This window comes from Colletotrichum costaricense, assembly GCF_030867565.1.
Source record: "Colletotrichum costaricense strain IMI 309622 chromosome Unknown Scaffold_6.1, whole genome shotgun sequence".
Lineage (NCBI taxonomy): Eukaryota > Fungi > Ascomycota > Sordariomycetes > Glomerellales > Glomerellaceae > Colletotrichum > Colletotrichum costaricense.
Window position 1 is genome coordinate 2,713,409 of NW_026848235.1, and position 23,851 is coordinate 2,737,259.

Consider the following 23,851-nt stretch of genomic DNA (forward strand, 5'->3'; position numbering starts at 1 on the left):
CCCATTGGGTACCACTCGACGCCCACACCCCTCTTCTCCCCCGAAATCCAACCTCTCACATTTAACCCCGTCTGGGTGATCCCGAATGGGAATTGCAGATTCATCACCGCGAAAGACACGCATGCGCACGCATTTAACATCCTAACACATCCTACAGCACAGCAGGGCTCTCTTGACACCCCGTCGAATGAAGAAGTGTTGATGCGCGCCTCATATGCAGGACCATGACTCTCTCCCACATATTTGTCCTGAATGTGCAGGAAAAATACGATTGATCTAATTCCCATCCAAATTCATGTCGAACCAACACAGCTGAATCAATTAGAAAAGAAACTCAGCCATCTGTGACAGCAAGTCAAGCTAGGCCAACAAACAGGCCAGGGTGTGGGTGTGTGTATGTGGTCACAACACGACAAAAAGCCACATGAAGTCGGGAGCAAGAAATACCGAAGAATTACCAGCTCAGACACACCACCCACTTTTTTACTTGGTTCACATTCACCTTTCGGTATCACAATATCTGACTGACCTTTCTGTACTTCCATTGGATTGGATGTTACATGGAATGAATACGAAAGATCCCAAAAGAGTAAAACCCCTCTACCAAATAGACCTACTAACTACCTTAGTTAGCAACACGCTGCATCTCAAAAAAGGGAAGTGAGCGTTCTTACAACGCCCGTAAACAACAAGAGGTCGCAGAAACGGGCACGGCGAACGGGCTGACAATGATGGAATCACATTCCGAATCGGTCGAGCTGCATGGTTCTCCATCCCACCACCACCAACCCTCCATTGGATATACCTGCACGGTAGTCCCCCCACCCTAGCGTACATCGCATGCCGTAGCACCCAGCTTGCCAGCGTCCTCCAATTCCATTACCTTAGAGCGAAATCCACGCTTAAACTCCAGAATAGCAATGGTGGCTCTCACACTCTGTCAACCGTCACGGTCACACACACACATCCCGTACAATATCCTGGTTGTTGATCGACAAACAAGAAACCCTGGATTGGCCCTTGCACTCTCCCCCCCCCCCCCTCTTCCCTCCCACCTCACCCGGTACGGTAACGGTACGCAGTATGCCTGCGGTCGCGCAGACCCCCAGCCCAGACACGGCTTACCGAATCGCTTCCGTCTCCCGTATCTCGGAGTGGGCTCCGATCCAGCGGGCTTTCCCCACCCCGGCTGTTTCCCTTTTGCGAAGTCTGCCCTGCTGCCCTGCTGCCGCCCCCCTTCACCTCCCATCCATGATCCGACCCCCTCCAAGTGGTACCGGTATGGGTATCGTATCCCTTGTTGCCCTTCCATTTTCCCACTTGGAGCAACTTCTCCCAATTCCCACTTGGAGGCATCGCGACAGTATGTACTGCGGACGTACGTACAGTAAGAATATCATTGCCCCGCGCCGATCTGCGTGGGTTGCCTCACTCGCACACCCACGCAAAAAATGGTTGCCCGCAGAAGAAAATGATTACCCACACACCCACCTCACATCAAGACCCTCCACACCACTCCTTCTTGGCCCATCCGAGGGGGACTTCCCCTCGGTGCCCTTGTGCCCCTCAAAGACCCCTCCATGAGGGACGACCGCCCACTGCTACAAGCCTACAATGCCGTGCGTGGGTGCAATACTGCAGCACTGCAACCCACAACCCATCACACACAAAAAATCTCACGATTGTTAAAGGAGGGGCAGAAATTCTGAACCAAAAAAAGGTCTCTGTGTGCTCCATTGAATTTGCTCCAGGCCTCCGGCTTTCTCGTCCTAAGAGCCCGTGAGAGACTGAGAGACCAGAGTCGCCCACGCGAGTCAACGGCGTCCCACGCGCCCAGACGCCTACCAAGAAATACAAATTTGGTTTCCCATCCACCAGATATTTCCGCCCAATGCCACACCCTCCTCATCTCGCTCTCTTCTATAATATGAGTCATGATGCAAAACCGTCGTGAGGGTAGAGAAATCGTGAGAAGCCATATGATGCCATGCAAAGTCAGCTACACCGCCACCCCTGGTCCACGCGTGGGATATCATCAGCCGCCCCAAAATTTTAAGTGTCCTTTCCCCGCCCCCAAAAATCCAGTCATGCCGCCGCCGCCTGTTGATGCGTCGATCAAAAAGATCCAAGGGGGAATCATTCGTAAAAACTGAGCAAATGTCGAAAATCGAGTAAGAAACAAGACCGTGATGCAGGTCGCCGAATTAAAAGGAAAAAAAAAGAACGCCATGTCGCCCCCCTTGTCAGATGCTGTCGATCCCCTTACTCCGCGCAAATGCAATTATCGTCTGTCTGTCACTGCCTTCCGGCCCGTGAGGCCGAGGTTTGCCGACACGTGTCGGCGGACTGTTGCTGAATGTCTTGGACGCACTCTAGGTGATCCATTCTGAGGAAAATTAGCCCATCAGGAACTATGCAGAGCTCTGAATCCGGTGGCTATGAGACTCCGTGAGCTCTCCTTTGCGTCTGCTGGTCCGCTCCAGTAGAATAGTCCCTATCAACTCGTTAGCACATGTATCATTGCATGGTATGATTGGGGCAAAACATACTCCTAGGCTCTTCTGTTTGCAAAATGCAGCCTTCATCTTCACCGTATCGGGGTTATCATAAGTGACGAAGCCGCCATCTGCTCCGACGCATTGGGCCCCGATAGACTTCTTGTCAATGACTTCCTTCGTCCCCCGACGGGGAAGTTGGTTGTACTCGAATGTCCCATTGCTCCCGCCACTTCCCTTGAACTTCTGTCCCGGCCCAGTGGCATGAAGAAAGCTGCGACCGTAGAGGGGAATGCCGAGGAGGATCTTTTGCGAGGGAAAGCCTTGCGAGACCAGATACTGCACGGTTGATGCGCCCGAGGTTTCGTCCTTGCTCATTGCATACAATTGCGCGTGATGGCCGCTTCTGTGTGTCCACGTGCCGGCGAAGTCGTACGCCATGAGGTTGAGGTAGTCGACGTAGTCGGCCGTTCGTTGCAGATCGATGTATTGCAAGATCGCTCGGCTGGCAGGTAACGCAGCAGTAAGGAGATAATGACTTTCGGGCATATGAAGGCGAACAGCCGCCAACAGAGCCAGGAAATGGTGGCCCTGCTGAGAATCACAAGGATACTCCCACATAACTGATCGACGATGTGAGCTAACAAAACACTAATGCAGAGGCAGGAAGAATCGAGCAAACTCACTATCAATGCCATCCAAGCCCGACGCGTCGACCAGGCCTCTCGCAGACCGGGCAAAGTTGTCTCTGTAGAGTGTGTTCGCAGCTATCACGGGGAACACGGCACTGGAATTGCCGCCCCCGATGGATAGAATCACTTGCAAATGGGGATGCTTCTGCTTGAGGTGCATGAGAGACCCTAGGCCACCCTGGACGCCATCGACTGGTGCGCGGGCATCGGCCCACTCGTCGCTCAGCTTATCCAAGGGTTAGTTAGTCAACTCATACGAACAGCGGAACTGGGTATACTCACGAAAACACCTCCATCAGGCGAGATATTGGCAAAGGCGTAATACACATGGTTGATGCAGCCATAGTTCATGGCGCCCGGCGTGTCGCCTTGGTATATCCGTTCGTTGGGGAAGTAGACCGCGTTGGTGTACATGACGTTGGAGATGCTAGTTGTTCTGCGCGACTTGCGCGAAGACGATGAAGAACTCATCTTGACTCTGGTTGCCATAAGACTGTTCAAGAAAGAGGGGCAGGGTTCGAAAAGTCGGAAAGAAAAGCAACTCTGGCAGTCAATGTGACAAGGGAACGGTAGTAAGGACAGTATATGAAGAAAAGGACTTGAACCCAAAGCTGCATGTTTGAGCAATGAGCTGTTCGGTCAGGCAGCAAGCGCGAACCTCTGTGGCTCCAAACAGCATGGAGAAGTGTCTATATATCTAGCTAGACACCGCAGCACGGGAGTGACAAGCCAAATGCGACGGTGAGCGAACGCGGGACGGGCAAGGTAGTATAAGGCCTTGTTCGAGGCGGTGGAGACCAAGGGACGGGTATCAAAATTACAAGAGGGTCCAGGATACTTTGAAGCCATGATGCATGACATAATTGGGTTGGGGGTGAAGGATGGATCATGGGGGGGTGCGAAGGGAGTGAGTACTTGGATGCATTTGCGCTTGCAGGGGGATGGATGGTGTTGAGACTTTTTGTCAAGTCATATATGAGAGATCTGGACGAGTGAGAGAAACGTCCATGTACCAGAGACGAAGAGGCGGAGAAGGATGAGGAGATGGCTGCCAAAGCCAAATTGCAAGGCATCGTAATAGTAGGGCGGCCATGCCCGGCCACTGGCGCCGTTGTTTTGATTAGTTCGCTCGCTCGTCGGCGTCCTGACTCTCTCTTCTCTATGTCTGTGAGTTAGCACCAGCGCGAGTCTGTTCCCTCAGTTCAAAGCCGGCCTTCGGCCACGACCACCGACCCTTGGCGGCAGTTGACGATCAGGGTTGCAACGAACAGGAATGATCCCTGCACATCGCACCGCTACTTTGGTCCTTCTTCCTCTTCCTCCTCGTTTTTGTTCGTCCACTTCTTCTGCGTCTTCCAGCTGGATTCTCCACGCTCGCCCGGCCTTGCATGCGGGTCTTAGCTGTGATGTACCTAGGTCCTAGGGAACCAGGCCAGCGCCCCAAAAGTTCTCGACGCCCATGTCCGTGCCTTGTTGTGTTATTGTTCAGGCGCGAGCAGAGTAGTGAACAGCCGCATTCCTGCCGTGGTTACTCTCGGTCGCCAATGCGAACATCGCCGTTGTGCCCACGGCAGGGCGGCAGGGCAATAGCGGGGGAGAGCTTTGGTCTAGCGAGCTGCAATGATGGGCTCAGCAGTTGTGGTGCCTGTTTCTCTGACAATCAGACGTCGGGCTGGTCGGCAAACTAGGTACGCTCTAGGAGGATCTTGAGTGCTCCACGGCCGGCCATCCAGCCTCGTTGCGTAGGAAGTTCGTTCGGCTCTTGCACACGGACGTTGATATTGCCATAACCGGATCAGGTTGCCGAACCACGGAAAGAAGCGATGTGAATGAACACTTGCAGCAAGACTAATTTCGGCATGAAACTGGCAGAAGACTTGGAACCAGATTCGAGACATGCTTGTTATTTCCGACTAGCTCTGGAAAGCGCCACCGTCAGCCACGAAGCGACATTGGAACCCGATGGTCATTCCTCGGTCATTTGATATCTCTGGTAACCTGGGGGAGATTGTCGCTTAAAGGTGAGAAGCCTTCGAAGCCAGGATGCCGAGGCTGGGGAAAATACCCCAGTCCCTGAATGTGGCTTCGAGCTGTAGAACTGATCGAATCCATGGTAAGGAGTACCGTATTAGTTGTAGGCAACCAAGCAGGGCAACCGGCCTGGAAAAAAGAAAGCATGGCTGGAGAATCCACGAGGCGTTGCCAGGCTAAGACGACGAGACGTGCGGCAAGACAGCGAGGCGGTATTTCTGCTGTGGTGTACCAAAACTCTAAAACAACCTGCTTCCCTGCGATGGGCCGAGTAGCATGCTGTGCCACGCTCCCACCGACGTTTCCGAGGAGTGTATCCCGCACTCGCTCCCGATCTCCCAGGGTCAGTTGCTGCCCGTGGCCGGATGAGCGAGGGCCGAATTCGCTATGGACTGAATTGAGCCATTACAGACAATGGTCATCACACTGACGTGCAAAGAGTGGATCGACTGGCGAATCGATATGCACTGAAACCTTCGGGCGGCACGGCGGTGTCTGTTGTTTTTGAAGTGGGTAGATCCCAGCTCCTGCGCCGGTAGGCCGGGGGCTGGTCAGTGAATCACACACGGACACGCAAGGAGAATCAACTTCAGGCGGTGAAGTTGAGCGTCGAGCAAGCCGGGCTGGGCAGAGGGAGCGTCTGCGTCGAGGTTTGAGCATAAGTGACAAACTGGAATTGTGTCTCTCAGGACGGCCGTCTCTGTGTGCGATTTGACCAGTAGCATAGTTGCGAGAGTTGATGGGCAGGGGAGGGGTCGTCGAGGGGGACATGTAGCAGCAGCTTGGCTGCGTGATGTGCCCCACCAAACGATGGAAACAGCCGACAGAGTCGATGGGTTGAGGTGGAGGATGGGTGCAGAAGGACTGCATGCCACGCTGGCAGCACATGACGGAACATCGGAAGCGGCCCTGACTGTTGGGAAATCCGACGATTTGGATAAATGAGGTCATTGCATGAGGGATGGCCGAGTTGGGTATCGATGAATAGGCGACAGTTGCATGGTGTGACTGATATGCGAGGGCGGATTGTTGTCTTGTTTGCCCATTGTTGGTGCCATTCGGGGCCAATGGCAAGTCGACGACGAAGCGGACATGGAGGTGCTGTCTTTGATGTGCGTCCGGCGCACTGGTCGTGTCTTGTCGAGTTGCGTCGCCGGACAAGTCGTATGGGCCCACGAAAGACACAGTGCTATAAGAGGACGTCTGTATTGTGTGTGCCCATACTGTCTCTGGCATGCAGATCAAGAGTGAAATAGAGGTCTCAAACGTTGATCCGTGATGTGGTTCTGTGACCCTACCGTAGGCATTTCGTGTGCCCACGCAGCACCCTGTCTTTGGTGTCTGTACGTACGAAGATATGCGAGCAGGGCTCCATATGTAAGTCAGTCGCAGTAGTCGGCTTCAGCCATTGGATGCCATGAGGGCACAAGTCGATGGATCCCGGGCAAACTCTAGTCAGGGTCTGAAGAAGGCATCGTATTGTGCGTTCTGTCTCCTCCGTATCGGAGCGAAGCATGTCAGAGATTCGAGGTTGAAGAAACGCCAAGACGCTTCCGGCCTGGTTAGAACGAGGGCAAGGCGCACGTCTCTAAATTTGGCGGTATGGCAGGTGAAAACATGGCAGAAGCGCGCTATAACAACTGGTGCCTGCGAGTGGAAATGAGGGGGGGAAGGCGACGGGACAAATAGTCTGAAGAGTGACTAGGTAAGCTATTGATTGGAATCGCTTTTGAAAGGAGGCGGGAGGAGACAGGTGCACGGCAGAGAAACGCAAGAGGAGAGAGCGAAAGAAAAACGATGTCGTTGGATTTGTGGCGTTGTTGGAGCAAACATTTCATCGGCCAAAGGCCAAGGGTGCGGGGTCATTGGATTTGCTCCCACTTCATTCCATGTCCCAAATGCCAGAACCTGAAGGCACAGTACTCCGTAGGCAAGTCGGGTACGGAGTATTGTAGAAGGAGGCCAAGGGTCCGGTTGGTCTCCGCCTGCCTGCAAGGTGTGACTTTCCACACCTGCAGCTGCAAGAAGGAGGAGGTTGGAGTTTGGACTTCGGAGGAAAGAAAGTTGGGAAGGTGTAAGTCCCGCAGGCCGGGTCCATCTCTGTCTCGACACCTCGAGTTCTCGGGCAGGTGGGCAGGTGGGCAGGACCGGCAGGTGCGTACCTCAACTTGTCTTCCTCGACTTAGGTACTTACCTAATGAAGATACTTGAATACTGGAGCAAGTTAAGCGATTGGGTAAAGGGCGGGATTGAAATAAACTCAATACCTTACACTGAAGGTACCTTTGGATGCAACGAGGAGCTATCGGGCCAGCAGGGCCCCTCCTCCATCTGGGACAAAGGAGCCGGCGATGGGGTCAAATGCAAGAGAAGAAAGAAAAGAAAAAAGAAGAAAAAGGAAGGCGCATGTCATTCTGCGTGCTGGGTCAACGTTCTTGAGCTAAGCCGTTCGTGATGGATCAATTGTTTGAACCCTAGGAACATTTCGAGCTTGTAGGAAACGACGGCCGAAGAAGGTGGGTCCTCCCTACTAGACTTCAATGGACGCGTTATTCCTTCCCTCTATCCCTCCACGTGCCCTCCTGCTTGACTTCCTTGGTAACGGGCTCTTTCTTCAGCATGCCTCAATATGGTAGGCACCTTCCCCCTCACCTTACATTGTCGTACACTTCCAGTCACCTTACCTAACGTAGGTTCTGGCAGGTTCTGGCAGGTTCTCGCCTTTGTCTGCGTCAAATGTGTTCCCGAAACGGTTCAACTTCAGATGGTAGGCATTGTATGTTCTTTGCAGGGGCACTACGAATAGCAGAAACCTAAATTCTGAGGTTGCATTTCCTGATTGCGTGACCGCAACGGGCCGGCTCAGCAAGAACATGAGGGGTCATCCAACCGCTTGAATCTGGCGACAAATTTTCGCTGATATTTGGTTGGACGCTCCCCGATCTTTTAGGATGCCAGCTCGGACAACCTTACCTGACCTAATCGTACCTTTTACGGTGCCCTGAAGACTTGGCAACCGCTGTTTCCTCTTTCTTCTCTGCAACCTAATGCCCGTCGACAAGTTTCCTCCAGTGTCATCTGCTTTCCGGCTCCAACGTGAGGGGCTCAGCCCCGGGAATCTTGAGATAGGGCCGTGACGAACCCTAGATGCTGCAATAAATACTACAAGTTATTCGCGCCCTTTTCCTCCCGTGGTCGTGCGTTTTAATAGCATGGGCCGCTGCCAATCCGAATCATAGCTTGCTTTCGACTTCACTCCCATACCTATCATCAACGCGAACCCCGTCCGATGCTCTTATTCAGAGTTCCCAACCCCTTCATGGCGGAAAATCATAATAGCTACCATGCAGCTCGCCGGAAAACGGCTGTCTGGAGCCCACTGTTCAGTACAGTTCTTCCATCAGGCCCGGTCTGTCACATCTTTTTATTCGTTTTTCCTGGACAAACATTATCCTGTGCCGCTTGGCTTGCAAAAGCGGAGCATATCCCCCTGTCTTCATGTCACTCACCTACCAATCTCTGCTGCCCCTTGATCTAAACCTCGGCCGACACCCAATGAAGTGTTTCTTGTCCGTTGGAGCATTGCCTGATACTGCTGCGTCTCCTCACTCGGTAACATGGGGACAGGTCCATAACCGGGTGAGATGGAACCAACAGAACACATGTTGTTCTTCAGGATACCCCCGGCTCTCCCACTCTTCCGAGTCTCCGAGGTCTCAATTTCTACTGCGGTGATAAGTTTGACAATCTCGTCGTTTCTCCTGGTTCCATGCGACTTTAGAGGTTACCAAAACTCCAAAATTCCACCAAGTATCACTGTTTGCCATATACAGCGCAGCCAAGTCGCCAGGCGCTATTTGCTCTACGGTGCGCATTAGTGCTAAGCATAGCTTCCGTGGTGTCTGACTCGAGCCTGGGATCCCCTGCTTCTCTTCCGCCCATTAGCTTCGAGGACACCCCTTGGACCGGACAGTTATCTGGAGCCATGTCGAACAACGCCAATCCCGCTCTTCAGCACCCCGCCATCATCGAAGCGGCCGCGGGGCCTGTGGATGAAGACGAATTCGACCCTGTGGACTGGGATGTGTCTTCCGTCGAGTCGGCCTCCGTTACCTCCAGCGTCTATTCTCATGAGTACGACAATGGACGTCGCTACCACAGCTACCGCCATGGCCGGTATCCTTTGCCAAATGATGACGAGGAGCAGGGCCGGGAGAACATGAAGCATGTGATGAATCTTGAACTCTGTGTGAGTGTTTTCTGCGGCGTGAAGAATCATGCCTTCTGGATGTAAACTGACCTTGTGATGCCGATCTTAGGACGGAAAGTTGTTCTATGCACCAATTGGAGACAATCCTCACAAGATTATCGATATTGGAACAGGCACTGGCAAGTAATTCTTGATGAAATTGTTATTGCAAAATTCCAGCTAACAAAACATTCTAGGCATTTGGGCCATCGAAGGTGATCTAATATCTTCCTGATAACGAGAGGTAGCTCCTGAGGGCTAACCTTTGATTTGAGTCGCCGACCTTTTCCCTACGACCACAGTCTTGGGCATCGACCTGTCACCAATCCAGCCGGGGTGGATTCCCCCCAACGTGAAGTTCCTCGTGGATGATGCTGAGGATGATTGGCTGAATGGCGACAACTTTGACCTGGTCCACTTCCGCATGATGGGAATGTCGCTGAAGAAAATTGACAAAGTCATTGCCAGTTCGTACAAGTAAGTAAAGGCCCATGAATGTTCGTCAGATATGATTCTCAAACTCGCATACAGGCACTTGAAGAACGGCGGCTGGATCGAATTTCAGGAGCTCCATGGAGAAGTCCAGTGCGACGACGGCACCGTTCCAGAAGATGACACGGTCAAACGCTTCTGGGAAATGGGCAACGAAGCCTTCAGCCTCTTTGGCCTTCAGTTCCATAATGCTCGCGACATGAAGCCCCGGCTCGAAGCAGCCGGCTTCAAGAACATCCAATGCGAGGTGAAGAAATGCCCCATTGGCACCTGGCCAAAGGATCCTACCTTGCGTCTCGTTGGCAAATACATGCAAGAAGCGCTCAGCGGCGTCGCTGCAGCATTTGTCGGTAAGCCTTTTGAGGCATTGGGTATTGAGGCGGTTGAGAGGCAGGTATGGCTGGCGACTCTCAGACAGGCCATCAAAGACAGGAGCGCGCATCGCTACATGAATCAGTACTTCTGGTACGCACAGAAACCTGAAGATGCGCCTGAGAATGACGGTCCTGAAGCAGGATCATCTGACGATGAGGCGGCCTGAGAGGCGGGGAGAGTCTGGTTTACTCTCCGCCCATATAGAATTTGATTGCCAATTACACTTTAAGAAAGCTCTGTATTAGACGATCTTGAAAATGGCCGAAATCGAACTTCGTAGCTAGCCCTAAAGGATATTCGGAAATGCACATGTTGCTTGATCATGTCAAGGTTGAACTTGCTCAGCACACAAGCTGCTCACCCTGATAAGCAACAATTTGCTTCGTGTCTGGGTCTTTCCGAAGACCGATACTTGCATAATTGAAACCGTGGCTGCGGAATTGAACCTGCAGGGCAAGAATTATGATTTTTCACTATGCCCAAGGTAGGTAATGTGTTGTTGAAGAAAGAGAGAGGACGAGGTAACCCCAGTCTGGGTCGTGCATGATGTGACCTGACCCACAGAAGCTCTCGGTGCTGACTAATTTCTTTGGCGTCGCAAGGTGAAGCTTCTGGCCAATCTGGGTATTCAAACTTTCGAAGCTGCCAGGACAACCTACCTGCCGTTAGCTAAAGTCGTGTTTCTACCTTCCCTTCCACAATAATCCACTCCAGAAAACGCTACCACTTTCATTTCACCCTTGCTAAGCAACGAATGCCAATCCGGTGCGATCAATCTAGACGACAGACCGAGCACTCCTAACGTGGACCCGACAAACAATATCCTCACCACGACAACTCGCGAGCCAGAACTGCGACACATCCTCAAAGCCCGCCCACGCCTCCCAAGCTCTCCGGAGCGCTAGCAACCCACCCAACATGACAGCCGTCGCCCCCCGCCCAGAGACAAACCACATCCTCACCCACGCCGCGACAGCAACCTCCTTCGCCTTCACCCCCTTCCTCCGCCAAACCTACCGCCACGAGCTCTCCTCGGACCGTCCGCAATGCAAGCCCTTCCTCGCGGGCCACTGCCCCCTCGGCGCCGCCTGCCCGGACCGCCACGCCTCCTCCAGCTCCTCGAACCCCACGGGCGGGCCGTCCCTGGTCTGCAAGCACTGGCTCCGCGGCCTCTGCAAAAAGGGCGAGTCGTGCGAGTTCCTGCACGAGTACAACCTCCGCAAGATGCCCGAGTGTAACTTCTTCATGCGCAACGGCTACTGCTCCAACGGCGAGGAGTGTTTGTATCTGCACATTGACCCGCAGTCCAAGCTGCCGCCGTGCCCGCACTACGACAAGGGCTTCTGTCCGCTCGGTCCGCGGTGTAGCAAGAAGCACGTGAGGAGGAAGTTATGTGTGTATTACCTCGTCGGGTTCTGCCCCGAGGGTCCCGGGTGCAAGTACGGTGCGCACCCGCGGTGGAGGACGGATTTGGAGAAGCCGAGTGCCAAGGTTGAGGGCGAGGAAGGGGAGATCAAGAAGGATGGGGAGAGGGAGGAGGGCGAGATGTTTCAGCAGCATCGGGGGGACAGGCAGCGGGATATGCATGATGATCGGGGGCACGGTGGAGATCGGAGGCATGGTGGTCGTGGAGGCCGGTGGCGCGGCGGCGGGAATAAGAGATACCGTGGACGTGGTGGCCACTGAGAGAGGCTTTGATGGACGAGGTGATGGGGGCATGTCTGGACGTGCGACTTTGCTGCTTCGACTAGGACTGCGAGGTTGGGTGAAGTCTGCGAGGGCTTGGGGGCCGCTATGGGATAGCTGGCTGAACGTGGCACCATTGCTCGGATGCTGGGCTGTAACGTATTCAATGATACCAAATTCTATTATTCACATCGATAATACTGCTCTAGATTCGGGGATCTTAAGCATTGTTCACTCAATGCCGCTGAGTAGCAGTTGCATTTGCGCTGGTCATGACTACCATGAGCGCACACGACTTGGTTTCATTTGATACTGAACAATACAGTAAATCTAGGACCTCTGAGCGTTGAGATGGTTTCATTTTGCTAAAGGGGCGAGTATCTCTTTTCTTCTTTTCGGCTACTTCTTGATATTTACAGTCTTCGGGTACAGTTAACCATTTTTTGGTGTGACATCCACTGCTCATTCGCTGCCACGCACCGCAACATTATCTAGATACTCTTCAACATACTAAAGATCCGAGCCCGAGGTGTGTTCTATTTTACCCCAAGGCTTCTAGGACCAAGTAAGCTCCCACGAAGATGACCATGCACCAGCAGATGTGAAAGACTGCAGACCAGTGACGTGGAGAACACGAGAAGACGAATCAAAGGACCAATTCGCTCCGTCCAGGGCCTTTCCATTAAGAGATACCGAAGAAACGTCGCTCTGGACTCCCAGAACGGTGACGTTTCCGAGCGGGTTCGAGTCCTTGAACTCGCCAGATGGAGTGGCCTTGAGCGACTGGTCGGAAGAGGAGAGCTGTTCATCATGTTAGCGTCTACTTTGACCTCTTTGTTTTTGAACTGTGATGGAAGGGGGACAATCATTACCTCTACAGTCAGAGTAGCCTCTTGCTCCAAGCTCTCGCCGTCGTCAACATAGAGGCTACCCGCAGCAGCACCCTCGCCGTCCAGCGCAACAAGTAGACCCCAAGGGTTCGCCCGGCTCTCAGTTGTCGTCAAGGCGGGCTCTTGCGTCGGGATAACGTATCCGCCACGGAGGTAGACCGGAATATGACCCAGGGGCGCATCGATCGTCACGTTCTGTCCGGGTGAGACGCCGGTGACGGCGGACTGGTTATACCAGTCATACCAAACGGTGCCCTTACCGACGCCGGGGAATACACCGCCGACGGTGCTGGCGCCTTGCTCGAGGCAGGGGGTGACCATGACCGCCGGGCCGAGAAGGAACTGCCGATCCGCGCCCGCGAGCCAGGGCTCGTCGGAGAACTCCCACGCCAGCGCGCGCATGACGGTGTCGCCGAGGGTGTGCGCCTTGTAGAAGGCCGTGTACATGTACGGCAGCAGCGCGTAGCGGATGGCCATGGCGGAGCGCGAGGCCTCGGCGACGGCGGACCAGCGGTAGGGCTCCTGCGGGATGGCGGCGAGGACGTTGTGGTTGCGGTAAAAGGGGAAGAAGGCGCTGAGCTGCATCCAGCGGGCGCAGAGCTCCATGTCGGTGTTGCCGTTGAAGCCGCACGTGTCGACGCCGAACATGGGCACGCCGAAGATGCTGAAGGACAGGGCCTGCGGGATGGAGAAGAACATGTAGGCCCAGAGGGAGGCGTTGTCGCCGCCCCAGTGGCCGGCCCATTTGCCGGAGCCGGCGAAGGTGGAGCGGCCGATGATGAAGGGGCGTTTGCCGGGGAAGACGGAGAGGAGGGCGTTGTAGGTGGCGTTGAGGATCTGGTGACCGAAGAGGTTGTGGAAGTCGTATTCTTGGGTGCCGCCATGGTGGGTTGCGTTGGGGGAGACGGCGTGGACGGCGAGGTCGCCTTGGATGTTGTCGATTACGTAGGGGGGGTGGTTAACGTTGCGGACGCCTGGCGTGGGCTTGGTGCGGAGGTATGAGGTTGTTGATGTCGTTGTGGGAGTGGCAGATGCTGAGGTTGCTGCGGTTGAGGAGGTGGATTGGGCGGCTGCCAGTGAGGCAGAGAGGGCGGAGACGGAAGCGGCCTCGGTGCCGTTGGTCTTGTTGAAGCCTTCGGGGTACTGGAGGACTTCGTTGCCCGGTTCGCCGGGGAGCGAGAAGGGAGGGTGGACGGGATTGAGGGTGAGGTTCCCACTGCCGCAGCTTCCGACGCAGAAGGAGGAGACTTCGGACATGTCGATCCAGATGCCATCAAAGGCGACCTTTTGGAACCAGGTCACCATTTCGGTGGTCCACCACTCAAACGTCTTACTGCGGCCAAAGACGGCGCCGACCCAGTCTGGGAAGACGGTGTAGCCGGGCCAGACAGCGCCGACGTAGAGAGATCCGTCTGGGTTGAGCATGAAGGCGTCGGCTTCGACGCCGCGGTCGTATGTTGGGTAGGCATCGCTGGCATTTTCTGGGTTGGGGGCGTAGATGGCGGAATCGACGATGGGGACAAAGTGTTGGCCGTTCTTGTGCAGGTTACCGAGGACACGGGCAGCATCTTCGTAGCCCCAGGAGTTTTGGTCGTCTTCGAAGTCGCGGTATTGGTTCATGTAGTCAATATCGGCTGGGAGTAGTTAGTTCTGAATTGTGGGCGACTTTGAGACGGGTTAACTCACCCCAGAGAGTTTCCAGAGGAATCTCAAACTTGGCAAAGTCATCTGCAATCTCCTGCAGGTTGTCCCAGCTGGTATAGCCCCATCTGCACTGGTGGAAGCCGAAAGTCCAGTACTGCTGCATGGCAGGCAAGCCGACGGTGGTCTTCTGGTAGGACTTCATCACGGCGTCAGCAGTCGGTCCAGCGTAGAAGTAGAGGTCAATGGTGCCACCCAGGCCTCTCCAGGTGATGTTCGACTCCCGAAGCAAGATTTCCTGGGCGTGAGCGTTACGGAGGAAAACTCCGTGGGTGTAGGATTTGTAGTCGGCATTCTTGTCCGTGGCATTAGCGACGTAGACGGCCGACTTGGTATCGGCATCGACTTGGTAGTAGCGGGTATCGAGATAGACCGGGTGAGAGCCATAGATGTTTCCATCGATTGGGTCACCGGCATCAGCCGCGTAGAGTGTGCCTATTCCTGTGAGTTTTGGTACGCCTTGGTCCTGTACAGACTTACGAGTCAGATTGTTGTTCAGCTTGAAGCCATGGATAACTTCACCAAGTCCATACAGGTTGTAATTCTCAGGAAGCGGCGAAGCAAACTCGAAGAATTGATCTTCAAATACAAGCTTAGTTCCTGTGGTCGTGAACAAAACATCTCCAGTACTCTTCCTGGACACGTTGAAGCCGAAAGTGGGCTCGTTTGCCCACTTGAACTCCAAATCGCTGTCTGAGCCATCAGAGCTCGCCTTCCCGTCTGCAGCGGGTTTCGGGACGAACTCTTCAGGAAGAATGAACCAAGTGTTGTTCTCAGCACCCAGGTACCGCGGCAACACCTGTACGTGAAGACGGTCCGTTGCGAGGTAGTCGACAACGAGTGTCAAAGCCTCGACGTCGTTCCCGTACAAATTGCAAGCTGAGCCGGCGAGGTCGAGGTTGGCGGTGAATCCGTGTGATGTCGTCTGGACGTTGGAAGCCGTGTATCCCGGGCATACGCTCTGCGGGTCCTTGGCCTCCGGGTCCTCAATGTTGGGAATGAGATGCGCTCCCTCGTCTGCCGACGCGGGGACGGTGAACTGCGAGTGGCCGCTACTGATCGTGGTAGAGGCCAGGTACTGCCGTGCAAACGGCTTCCCGAATTCCGCGACCCTCGCCATCGCGCAGAGCGCCATGATGGCGACTGCCGACAGGAGAAAGGGCACGCGGGTAAACATGTTGCCGTTGTTGCGCTGTGTGTCGTGTCGTTTCTCTCCTTTCTCGCTCGGGTATTGCTTTGAGCGGCGGGTGTAGAGCATCCAGAGACACTGAGAGAAGATGAGGAAGGCGGCGATCCAACAAAGTGTAGTCGTCGAGACAAAGGCGTCCGCCGCCGTTCTTATACCCCTCCATCCTCCCCAGTCCATCCAGTTGATGAGCGTCATTTTTCTACCGATAGTGAGAGTAGTGTAGCGTTGTAGTCGCAGTCAATTGATTACCAAACGAATACCTGCTTCAATTGGTCTTACAGGAAGAAAGAAAACGAATCATCATCGTGAGAAGAAAATCGTCGGCCAGACTGCGGTGTAGCTTAAGCTTCCCCGCACAGACTAATGCGGAGGGGAGAGACGAATGCCGGAGGGTAAAGATGGGGGAGAGAGATGGAATGACGGTTAGCCCCGAGGAAAGATCGTTCTCTGGGGTAAAGAGAGGAAGCTACGGTTGGCCGTAGGGCCTGAGTTTGTGCGAACTTAATCGCGAAGCGGTTGATGTGGGATGGGAGAGGAAGCTAACGTGGTGGAATGTTGGTGTATGTGGTGACGGAATGGCGCCAGAAGTTGGGGAAATGTGCGGAGTCTTGCGGAGTTTACGCAGACGGCGCGGCTCTCCCCATCTCACATCGTCCCATGGGGTTGTCGATCGCCGAAGAAGCGCCCGGCAGCGTGTAAGTGAATTGCTTGTCGCGACCTCACGTTTATACCCGAATGTGCTGCCTCTACAGATACTGATTGGATAAAATAGTCGCTGAAATTGCCCTTGTGAGCTCCATCGCCTTGCAGCAAACCATTGGGGCTTCTAGCTGGCTAGGGATTCTTCTTCTTGGAGGTGAGTAGAAACTGCTGGGTTCACCGGCTTGTGGGGTACTCCCCGGGCTATTCACAGTTTTCTGAATACAATGACAAACCGTTGAAGTAATGTTGACTCAGGGAACTGACAGTAGTCTACGAGATGAGATATGAGTCCGGCAAAAAGTGTTATGAGCTTCTTACAAGACTATGAATCTGGAGCCTATCGGCTGCCTTGGGAAGCCTTTTTTCTTTTGCTATACAATGCGCCGGCGAATCGTGACTATGGGGTCGCCAGTCAATGGTATAGGGACATCAAGGTTGAAACCGCAGTTGTGAGGTTGAAATAGCTAGCTAGTTGTTCGGACACGAACCTTCGCTACCTTGAGAAGCAATGTCTGGGAATCTGTATCTCCAATGCCATTGGGGTATGAACATTCGTAGAGTTACCGGAGAAAGCATTGCGCAGTGGTTAAAGATCATCCGCTCTCGCAATGCTTCGTGCCAGATACTCCAGAATAGCAATCGAAAAGCAGTGAGATCTGTAGGAAAAACAACGGAAGCCATTACTTGAGTCATATTCTATTCTTTATAAAAAAATCCAGAAGAAATGGAAACAAAACCGAGCTCTTCGAAAACTTACTTGGAGTTTCTCAACGAAATCGAGACGCGGGATATGTACGCAGAGCCCAAGCACTACGTCTTCCTGGCCTGGCCACTCAAAACAATGCTCACCGATGCCGCTGTGGCGAAGTGCTTCGCTGACATTATTCAGCCATCCAAGCCGGACACATTTCTCTGTCACTGGGTGAATGAGGAGTATCTCAAGCATTTTGCGTGGAAAGAGAAGACCCTATCGCCATGGGAAGACAGCCCAAAGCTGGTAATGCTTCTCACACGCCTGGAAGCCGCTCGACTAGGGGGTTGGTGTCAGCATCAAAATGTCTCCAAGGCACCTGGATTCGAGGCGTACACTCCAAGATTAGTTAAAGAGTTCCAGGAGATGGCGGAGGCTAAATATGGCATAACCGGTGGTAACAGGGCCCTGTACTTGGGTCTTGGCGTACTCTCGTACGAAGTTGGAGGTGATCAGTACAAATGGCCACGACATTTCCTGGGATGCCCGCAGGAATTGGGCGTAACGTGGACATCATCGGGCTGTCATTTCTGGAGAAAGGAGGCTCCCCAACAGACTCGACTGACGCAGATGTTACTCCAGGAGCACAATCTGAAGCCCTCAAATACGGGACTTTCGGCTGCGCAGCAGACTCAAGGCCAGGCCATCTCCGGGAACATACAATCTGACATGGCCAATTTAAGAAAAGGGCTTCCTTCGCCTTCGGCAGTCTTACCGAGGGTACTGGACCTCAACATCCACGGTGAAAACGGCCAAACACAGATGCCTATGCATCTTGGTATCATACAACACGGACTCCAGCAGATATTCCCCGCGATTTCAGTTGGCCAGCAAATCACCATCGATCAGCCAAGAGGCCTGAAGCGGGAGAGAGACAAGATGGTGACGGGGATCAAGGCAGAGCCTGGTCATGAGGAAGCACAGGACCCTCCTCGAAAACGCCGTGAGATTTGAAGAGACCCCGTATCGTTCGGGGTCGCAGAGGTGTTGGACTTGGTACTCTGGTCACGTAGATATCAACAACTTACGGAAAGTCTACTTCAAACCGTCCAAAGGAGGAGTATTGATACGTAAGGTACTTGGGAGACGTGATTCTCCTAACGCTAATTCGGTTTCGGTGTTGATTTGGCTGAGTTCCTGTGAGGCGGTCGAGACGAGGAATACTGCTCTGTATCTCTTGAAGACCGGTCTCATGTCGTCGATTGGCTCGATTATCTGCTGTTAATAGTCATTCATGGCCAAAGTTGGACCAAGTTATTAGATAATATCAGCAGTAGCCGACGCCGTGCAATAAGTACTTGGTAGTCAATTGAGCCTCATGAACGACTCTGAGCCTACAACTTTGTCTCAGTGATAATAGGTGGGTTCTTGTCACCCTGGACCATCTGTTGAAGAGAGAAGTAAAAGATTGACGGGAAAAAGGTCGACTCGGTGGTATCAATAACTGTTGCCTAGAGAGAGTGCCGTCCGTATTCGGAGACTACTTACACAGTCCGGCTTCCGGCAGCCAACGGATGCTATGTCAACAGAGACATAATGCAAGAAAATAACATTAAAATTTCGGCAAGGTTTCAATAGAGGATGCATAACACAGCACGTTGGTAGGATGTACCAAGAAGGATCTCCATTCTGGCCAAAGGCGAACATCGCTGGTGCCAGCCGAGGCACAGCGTTTGACCACAGCCGGTTATAAGTCACATCAACTGGACCAAACCACAGGATCGTCTCACAGTCATGCTTTTTTTTTTTTGGCCTAAATGGGCGTGATAAGCAGCGAGACCACTTTCACCTAGAACCGAAGACTCTGTATACTCCTGTGGTTTTCAATTCTTGAGATACTCCTCGCGCAATATGATGACTCGCTATCAACTATACCGACCAGCAATTTGGTCAAGCTGCTAATGACACCTACCTCAAACTGAAATTGAAATGGATCCTGACTACTCATGTAGCTTTATTTTTCCATGCTGCTCCAGGAACAACAAATCGGAAAGAGGGATATCGAAGCATTGCAGCACAATAAGCTCAATCTTACCAACAATCAGCCCACTTTACAATGACTTCGTCGAGACATAGAAAAACGCTTTGCTACCCAGAAGCTGTGTCTATTTAGAAACAGTATGAACTCCTCTATATATGAACGAAACTACATCCACAGTCATGTAACAACCAGACTGCTCCTTCAAGCGGCGTATCCTGCTATGCTCGACTGTCGGCGGGTTCACCCACGCCGCCCCGGTCCTCGAGCTCGGCGCTGTACTCGCAGCCCGCGACCACGAAGTCCACTTCGGAACCAACTCCGGCCAGGAGCACTGGGCGTCAGACTATCCATCCATCACCCGCGTCCACAGCTTCGGTCCAGCCATGCCAGACGCCGACGCCGAAGCGCACTACGCGCACATGATACAGTGGCGGCCCAGCGACGGCGTCGGATCCATCATGGAATCCAAGTATCTCTTTGACTGCTACTGGCCGGACACTTGGTTCCATTTACGCGAACTCATGCTCGACACAGAAATCAAGCCTGACATGATTATCGCAGACTTTTTTGTCGAGGCCGCGGCCAAAGATATGATGATTGAGTTTGGCGTCCCCATTGCCGTCATGCGGCCGCAGATGCCGTATCTCCTGGCGCCTGTGAGTTATATCCCCGGCCAGCCGGGCTTCCAGGTCGATTTCACGCCCACGTCGGAGAAGGCTTCGATTTGGTTCCGTATCAGGAATGAGATTGTCTTGTTCTGGGCGCTGCCGCATGTTTTTGCGTGGATCAGCTGGACACGGGAGATGCGGAAACGACAAGTCGTGAAGCATTCGGTTCCAGTGGCGCCTAAACCGAACCACCTTGTGTTTGTCAACTGATTCTTTGGACTTGAGCCGGCCAAAGACTTGCCACCACTTATGCAAGTGGTTGGGCCGATCTTGGGGGATGAGTACCCTCCGCTCGATGAAAGCTACCGAGCGTTTCTAGAGTCTTATGATAAGACGGTGTATGTCGCTCTAGGCATTCATATTGTACTTCCACCAGCAGAACTCCTGAAGATACTCACCGGTCTTGTCATGGCTATAGATGCAGGGCATACCAACGGCGTCATATGGTCCATTGGGAAGTCAGCAAGGCAGAATTTCGACAGATCAGCACATGTCAAATCACCCAACGGTGGCAAGCTTCCAGTCGGTGATATCATGGATGAGAAGCACGCCGATATCCGAGTCCCATCTTTCGCTCCCCAGCAAGCCGTTCTCGATCATCCCAATACCAGGCTCTATCTTACTCACGGAGGCGGTTCCAGCGCAAATGAGACCCTATTTCACGGAACTCCCACTCTGATTCTGGGCTTCTTCTTCGATCAGCTCGCCAACAGCGCCTGACTCGTCATGGCAGGAGTCCGTCTCGCCCTGGACAAGTTTGACTTGACTACCACTGAGATCTCAGAAAAGATCGGCCGAATCGTATCCGACGTTGACGGATCCTTTGGCAGGAACGTTGAGCGTATGAAGAGGATAGCGCGCGTAGCATCCCGACATAAGGAACTTGCTGTCGACATAGTCGAGGAGGTCATCTTTGATCACGAGTTGCGCTTGGTAGGCGGAAGAGCGCTGCGACCGATGCACCTTCAGACGGCAGACATGCGGATGCCGGTGCGGAAGGCTAGGAACTGGGATCTGTGGCTCGTTTCCGTCTCTATGTTGGCGGTCGGGGATACAATCTACTTCATGGGCGCGAAGTATGCTCGGCGACTCGATTTAGGCATCTTTAGATTTGTCTCGGGTATCGTGTACGACGTGAATTGAACCAGGGACTTGGCTCGACAGCTTGATTTGCAAAATGATGCGATACTCGAAAACAATGGGCGTCGAAGGAACGAGTATACACATTCCACTGATCGGGGCTATTGGACTTGTCAAATTCGTGAGTTTCTTCGAGATGACTTCATTTGTGTCATGTGTAGAAAGAAGGAAGAAGATATGGTAGGCCGGTTTTAGTGCTTATTGATGGAAAACCAAGTGTTTACGGAGTCTACGCTACGAAGGATGCCTGCAGATCGATAAATCGGCTCTGCTTTGGCCTTGTCTTACACGGACGTAGACATTCCAGCTCATGTTGAACCTCCGGTCTGGAGCGGGGGCGGCGGAAAGCTACAGCCATGAGCAGATCCGGCCTTTTAATAGCAACCCTTCGATAAGTATATATGGGATGGGGAACCGCAAACTTTAAAAGAACTCATTCAAACAACTTTTATGGATTACTGAACAAAGTCAGCATTGGCTTCGAAAAGTCGATTAAGAGGGAAAGGTTGTCGATATTCCTGCACATCAACACCGGCTACCTTACAAGCCAGCTCTACACTGTGATGGGAATTTCAAACGAACTGATTGTCGTGCGGCTGGGCAACCCGGGTGTGAAGACTCTCTTATCAGCATGCCTATTCCTCATACTTGCCTACGGAGCATTGAAGGTCCTCAAGGCATTATGGAATGGCCTCACAGGCCCGTTGGCCAAGATACCTGGGCCGTGGCTCAATAGGTTCACGGCTCTGCCCTGGATGGTGGCAGTCGTCAGAGGCAAGGCGTTTGAGAAGGGGATCAACTACAACCGTAAATACGGTGACATTGTCCGAGTCGGTGAGTTGTAACACGCGTCTCTTAAACATGATGACCTTTGCCGACACCTAATTGAAAAGCCCCCGATCTCGTTCTCGTCTCCGACGAAAAGTCCGTCCACCAGATTCTAGTAGGAATGGACCTCCGAAAGAGCGTCCTGTATGAAAAGTTCAGCCAAAACGAAGACGGCGTCACGCTCTTCACCATGCGAGATCGGTCGCAGTACCGCACCCGGCGAAGGCTCTTCTCTCATGGCTTCTCCATCAGTTACCTCAAGGGCCTTGAGCCGCTGAAGCTGAGTTGTATCGAGGCGCTCGAGGAGTTCATCGACAATCAGTGCGCCCGGGATGGAGGCGAAACCGTCATTGATGCTTGGAACCTCATGGGCCGCCTGGCGTCCGACATCATGAGCGCAACTGCGTTTGGGGGCTCGTTTGAGTTGGTGAAGAATGGAGAGCATCCTATCCGCAAGAAGTTCTCTGAGAGCTTTAAGAGGGGCACAATTGTAAGTGTCACTCCAGTTGGTGGCGAGACGAAATGGCTAACGATTGGCGGGGAAAAGTATCAACTCCTGCCCTTCTTGAAGTATATCCCCTTCCTACCCAAATTTCGGGATCCCGAACTTGCTCAACTCATCAGTGATATCATCGAAAAGAGGCAAGCGTCGACCGACAAGCTGGCCAAGCCTGACCTGCTACAGCTTCTCCTCGACACGCATGAAAAGAACCCAGAGACATTGTCGCGTATCGAGGTGTTTTCCGAGATGCTCGTCTTTTGGCTAGCGGGCAGCGAGACGACCGCTAGCACGCTCACATTCGCAATGATGTTCTTGCTCAATGACCCTCCTTCCTACCAGAACCTTGTCAACGAGATTCGGGGGAGGTTTCCGTTATCGAATTCGCCGGTTTCAGACGACCAAATGACGGACTTGCCGTTCTTGCACGCTGTTTTGAAAGAGACAATGAGGCTTGCTCCTCCGGCAACTGGCGGTAGGATCCCTCTTTCCTAAAGTCTGAACGTATGATTTACTGACAGTTTATCAGGGCTTCAAAGACAGACTGATGAAGATGTGATTCTGTCTGATCACTTGATCCCAGCTGGGGTAAGCCGCCTTTCCTACGAGGCACTTAAGTCAAAGTCCATCTTTCCCAGAGCTTGACTGACATCGAACAGACTAGAGTGACTGCAAACACCACCGTACTGCACTGGGATGAGAAGCAGTGGCCTGACGCAGAGAAGTTCGTTCCCGAGAGATGGCTGTCTGACTACAAGGGCACGGCCGCCAACGAAAGAACGGCATACTACCCCTTTTCTGCGGGATCGCGGAACTGTATTGGAAAGCAGTAAGTCGCCCGATGGCTCTCATTTTCAGCCTGGTACTAATCAAGTGAGAAGATTCGCGTGGACGGAGCTGCGGCTCACCCTTGTGTCTCTACTTCGGCGGTACGACCTGTCTCTAATCCCCAATCAGTCTCATGAACTTGTTCATTTCACAGTCCTTCATCTGAAAGCGGGAAAGTACATGATTGGCATCAGACCTAGATCTTAGCATTCTGATTCGGAATACCAAAGCCTTCCATATGAATCGAAATGATGATATTATAGTCGTTTGATGTAACACATTTTCTTTATCTTAGTCCCTGATATCAGTAGGCGCGAATCCATCCACTCATCATGAATGGCTCAAGCAGGTGAGAATGAAAGTCTGAACCGTTTTGACTTCAATCTCGACCTTTTGGCGCGTTCACGGTATAATAAAGGCAAGGTTCTCCTATAGCTGAGCGTGTTTGTTTCATAAGAATTGAATACGTTAGTGAATTGTGAGGTATCTATCGCCGCCGAGAATCAACGGGTAACAGTAAGAGCTGCGGCACTGCCTTTTGCAGGGGAGGTGAGGGCCCCTATCCAAAGTACCTTACGGGTATGCGTATGTACAGGGGCGCGTTGCTGGAAAGCTAAGTGGGCCTTACGTAATAACCTGCACTTGAGAAGATTA

The 23,851-nt window shown here is 53.0% G+C and overlaps 7 protein-coding genes across 7 annotated transcripts; 5 read left to right on the plus strand and 2 right to left on the minus strand.

The window, feature by feature from the left end:
• Nucleotides 1-2,404: 2,404 nt before the first annotated feature.
• On the minus strand, nucleotides 2,405-3,658 carry CCOS01_07113 (glycosyl hydrolase family 18; the record flags this gene model as incomplete). Its single annotated transcript, XM_060455280.1, has 4 exons — nucleotides 2,405-2,494; nucleotides 2,550-3,118; nucleotides 3,182-3,413; nucleotides 3,470-3,658. The coding sequence occupies 4 exons, from the start codon at nucleotides 3,656-3,658 to the stop codon at nucleotides 2,405-2,407; spliced, it is 1,080 nt and encodes a 359-aa protein (XP_060314980.1).
• Nucleotides 3,659-9,203: 5,545 nt separating this feature from the next.
• Nucleotides 9,204-10,500, plus strand: CCOS01_07114 (methyltransferase; the record flags this gene model as incomplete). The annotated part of the gene is made up of 4 exons (XM_060455281.1): nucleotides 9,204-9,465; nucleotides 9,665-9,682; nucleotides 9,743-9,944; nucleotides 9,999-10,500. The coding sequence occupies 4 exons, from the start codon at nucleotides 9,204-9,206 to the stop codon at nucleotides 10,498-10,500; spliced, it is 984 nt and encodes a 327-aa protein (XP_060314981.1).
• A 752-nt stretch (nucleotides 10,501-11,252) lies between these two features.
• CCOS01_07115 (uncharacterized protein) lies at nucleotides 11,253-12,020 on the plus strand (the record flags this gene model as incomplete). The annotated part of the gene is made up of 1 exon (XM_060455282.1): nucleotides 11,253-12,020. One exon carries the CDS (start codon nucleotides 11,253-11,255, stop codon nucleotides 12,018-12,020), a length of 768 nt encoding a protein of 255 aa, XP_060314982.1.
• A 555-nt stretch (nucleotides 12,021-12,575) lies between these two features.
• Nucleotides 12,576-15,995, minus strand: CCOS01_07116 (glycosyl hydrolase family 31; the record flags this gene model as incomplete). Its single annotated transcript, XM_060455283.1, has 3 exons — nucleotides 12,576-12,821; nucleotides 12,893-14,544; nucleotides 14,597-15,995. 3 exons carry the CDS (start codon nucleotides 15,993-15,995, stop codon nucleotides 12,576-12,578), a joined length of 3,297 nt encoding a protein of 1,098 aa, XP_060314983.1.
• A 1,231-nt stretch (nucleotides 15,996-17,226) lies between these two features.
• Nucleotides 17,227-18,207, plus strand: CCOS01_07117 (uncharacterized protein; the record flags this gene model as incomplete). The annotated part of the gene is made up of 1 exon (XM_060455284.1): nucleotides 17,227-18,207. The coding sequence occupies one exon, from the start codon at nucleotides 17,227-17,229 to the stop codon at nucleotides 18,205-18,207; it is 981 nt and encodes a 326-aa protein (XP_060314984.1).
• A 975-nt stretch (nucleotides 18,208-19,182) lies between these two features.
• Nucleotides 19,183-20,112, plus strand: CCOS01_07118 (uncharacterized protein; the record flags this gene model as incomplete). Its single annotated transcript, XM_060455285.1, has 2 exons — nucleotides 19,183-19,201; nucleotides 19,427-20,112. The coding sequence occupies 2 exons, from the start codon at nucleotides 19,183-19,185 to the stop codon at nucleotides 20,110-20,112; spliced, it is 705 nt and encodes a 234-aa protein (XP_060314985.1).
• Nucleotides 20,113-21,443: 1,331 nt separating this feature from the next.
• Nucleotides 21,444-23,404, plus strand: CCOS01_07119 (uncharacterized protein; the record flags this gene model as incomplete). The annotated part of the gene is made up of 6 exons (XM_060455286.1): nucleotides 21,444-21,876; nucleotides 21,936-22,360; nucleotides 22,418-22,844; nucleotides 22,899-22,957; nucleotides 23,029-23,198; nucleotides 23,251-23,404. The coding sequence occupies 6 exons, from the start codon at nucleotides 21,444-21,446 to the stop codon at nucleotides 23,402-23,404; spliced, it is 1,668 nt and encodes a 555-aa protein (XP_060314986.1).
• Nucleotides 23,405-23,851: the final 447 nt, after the last annotated feature.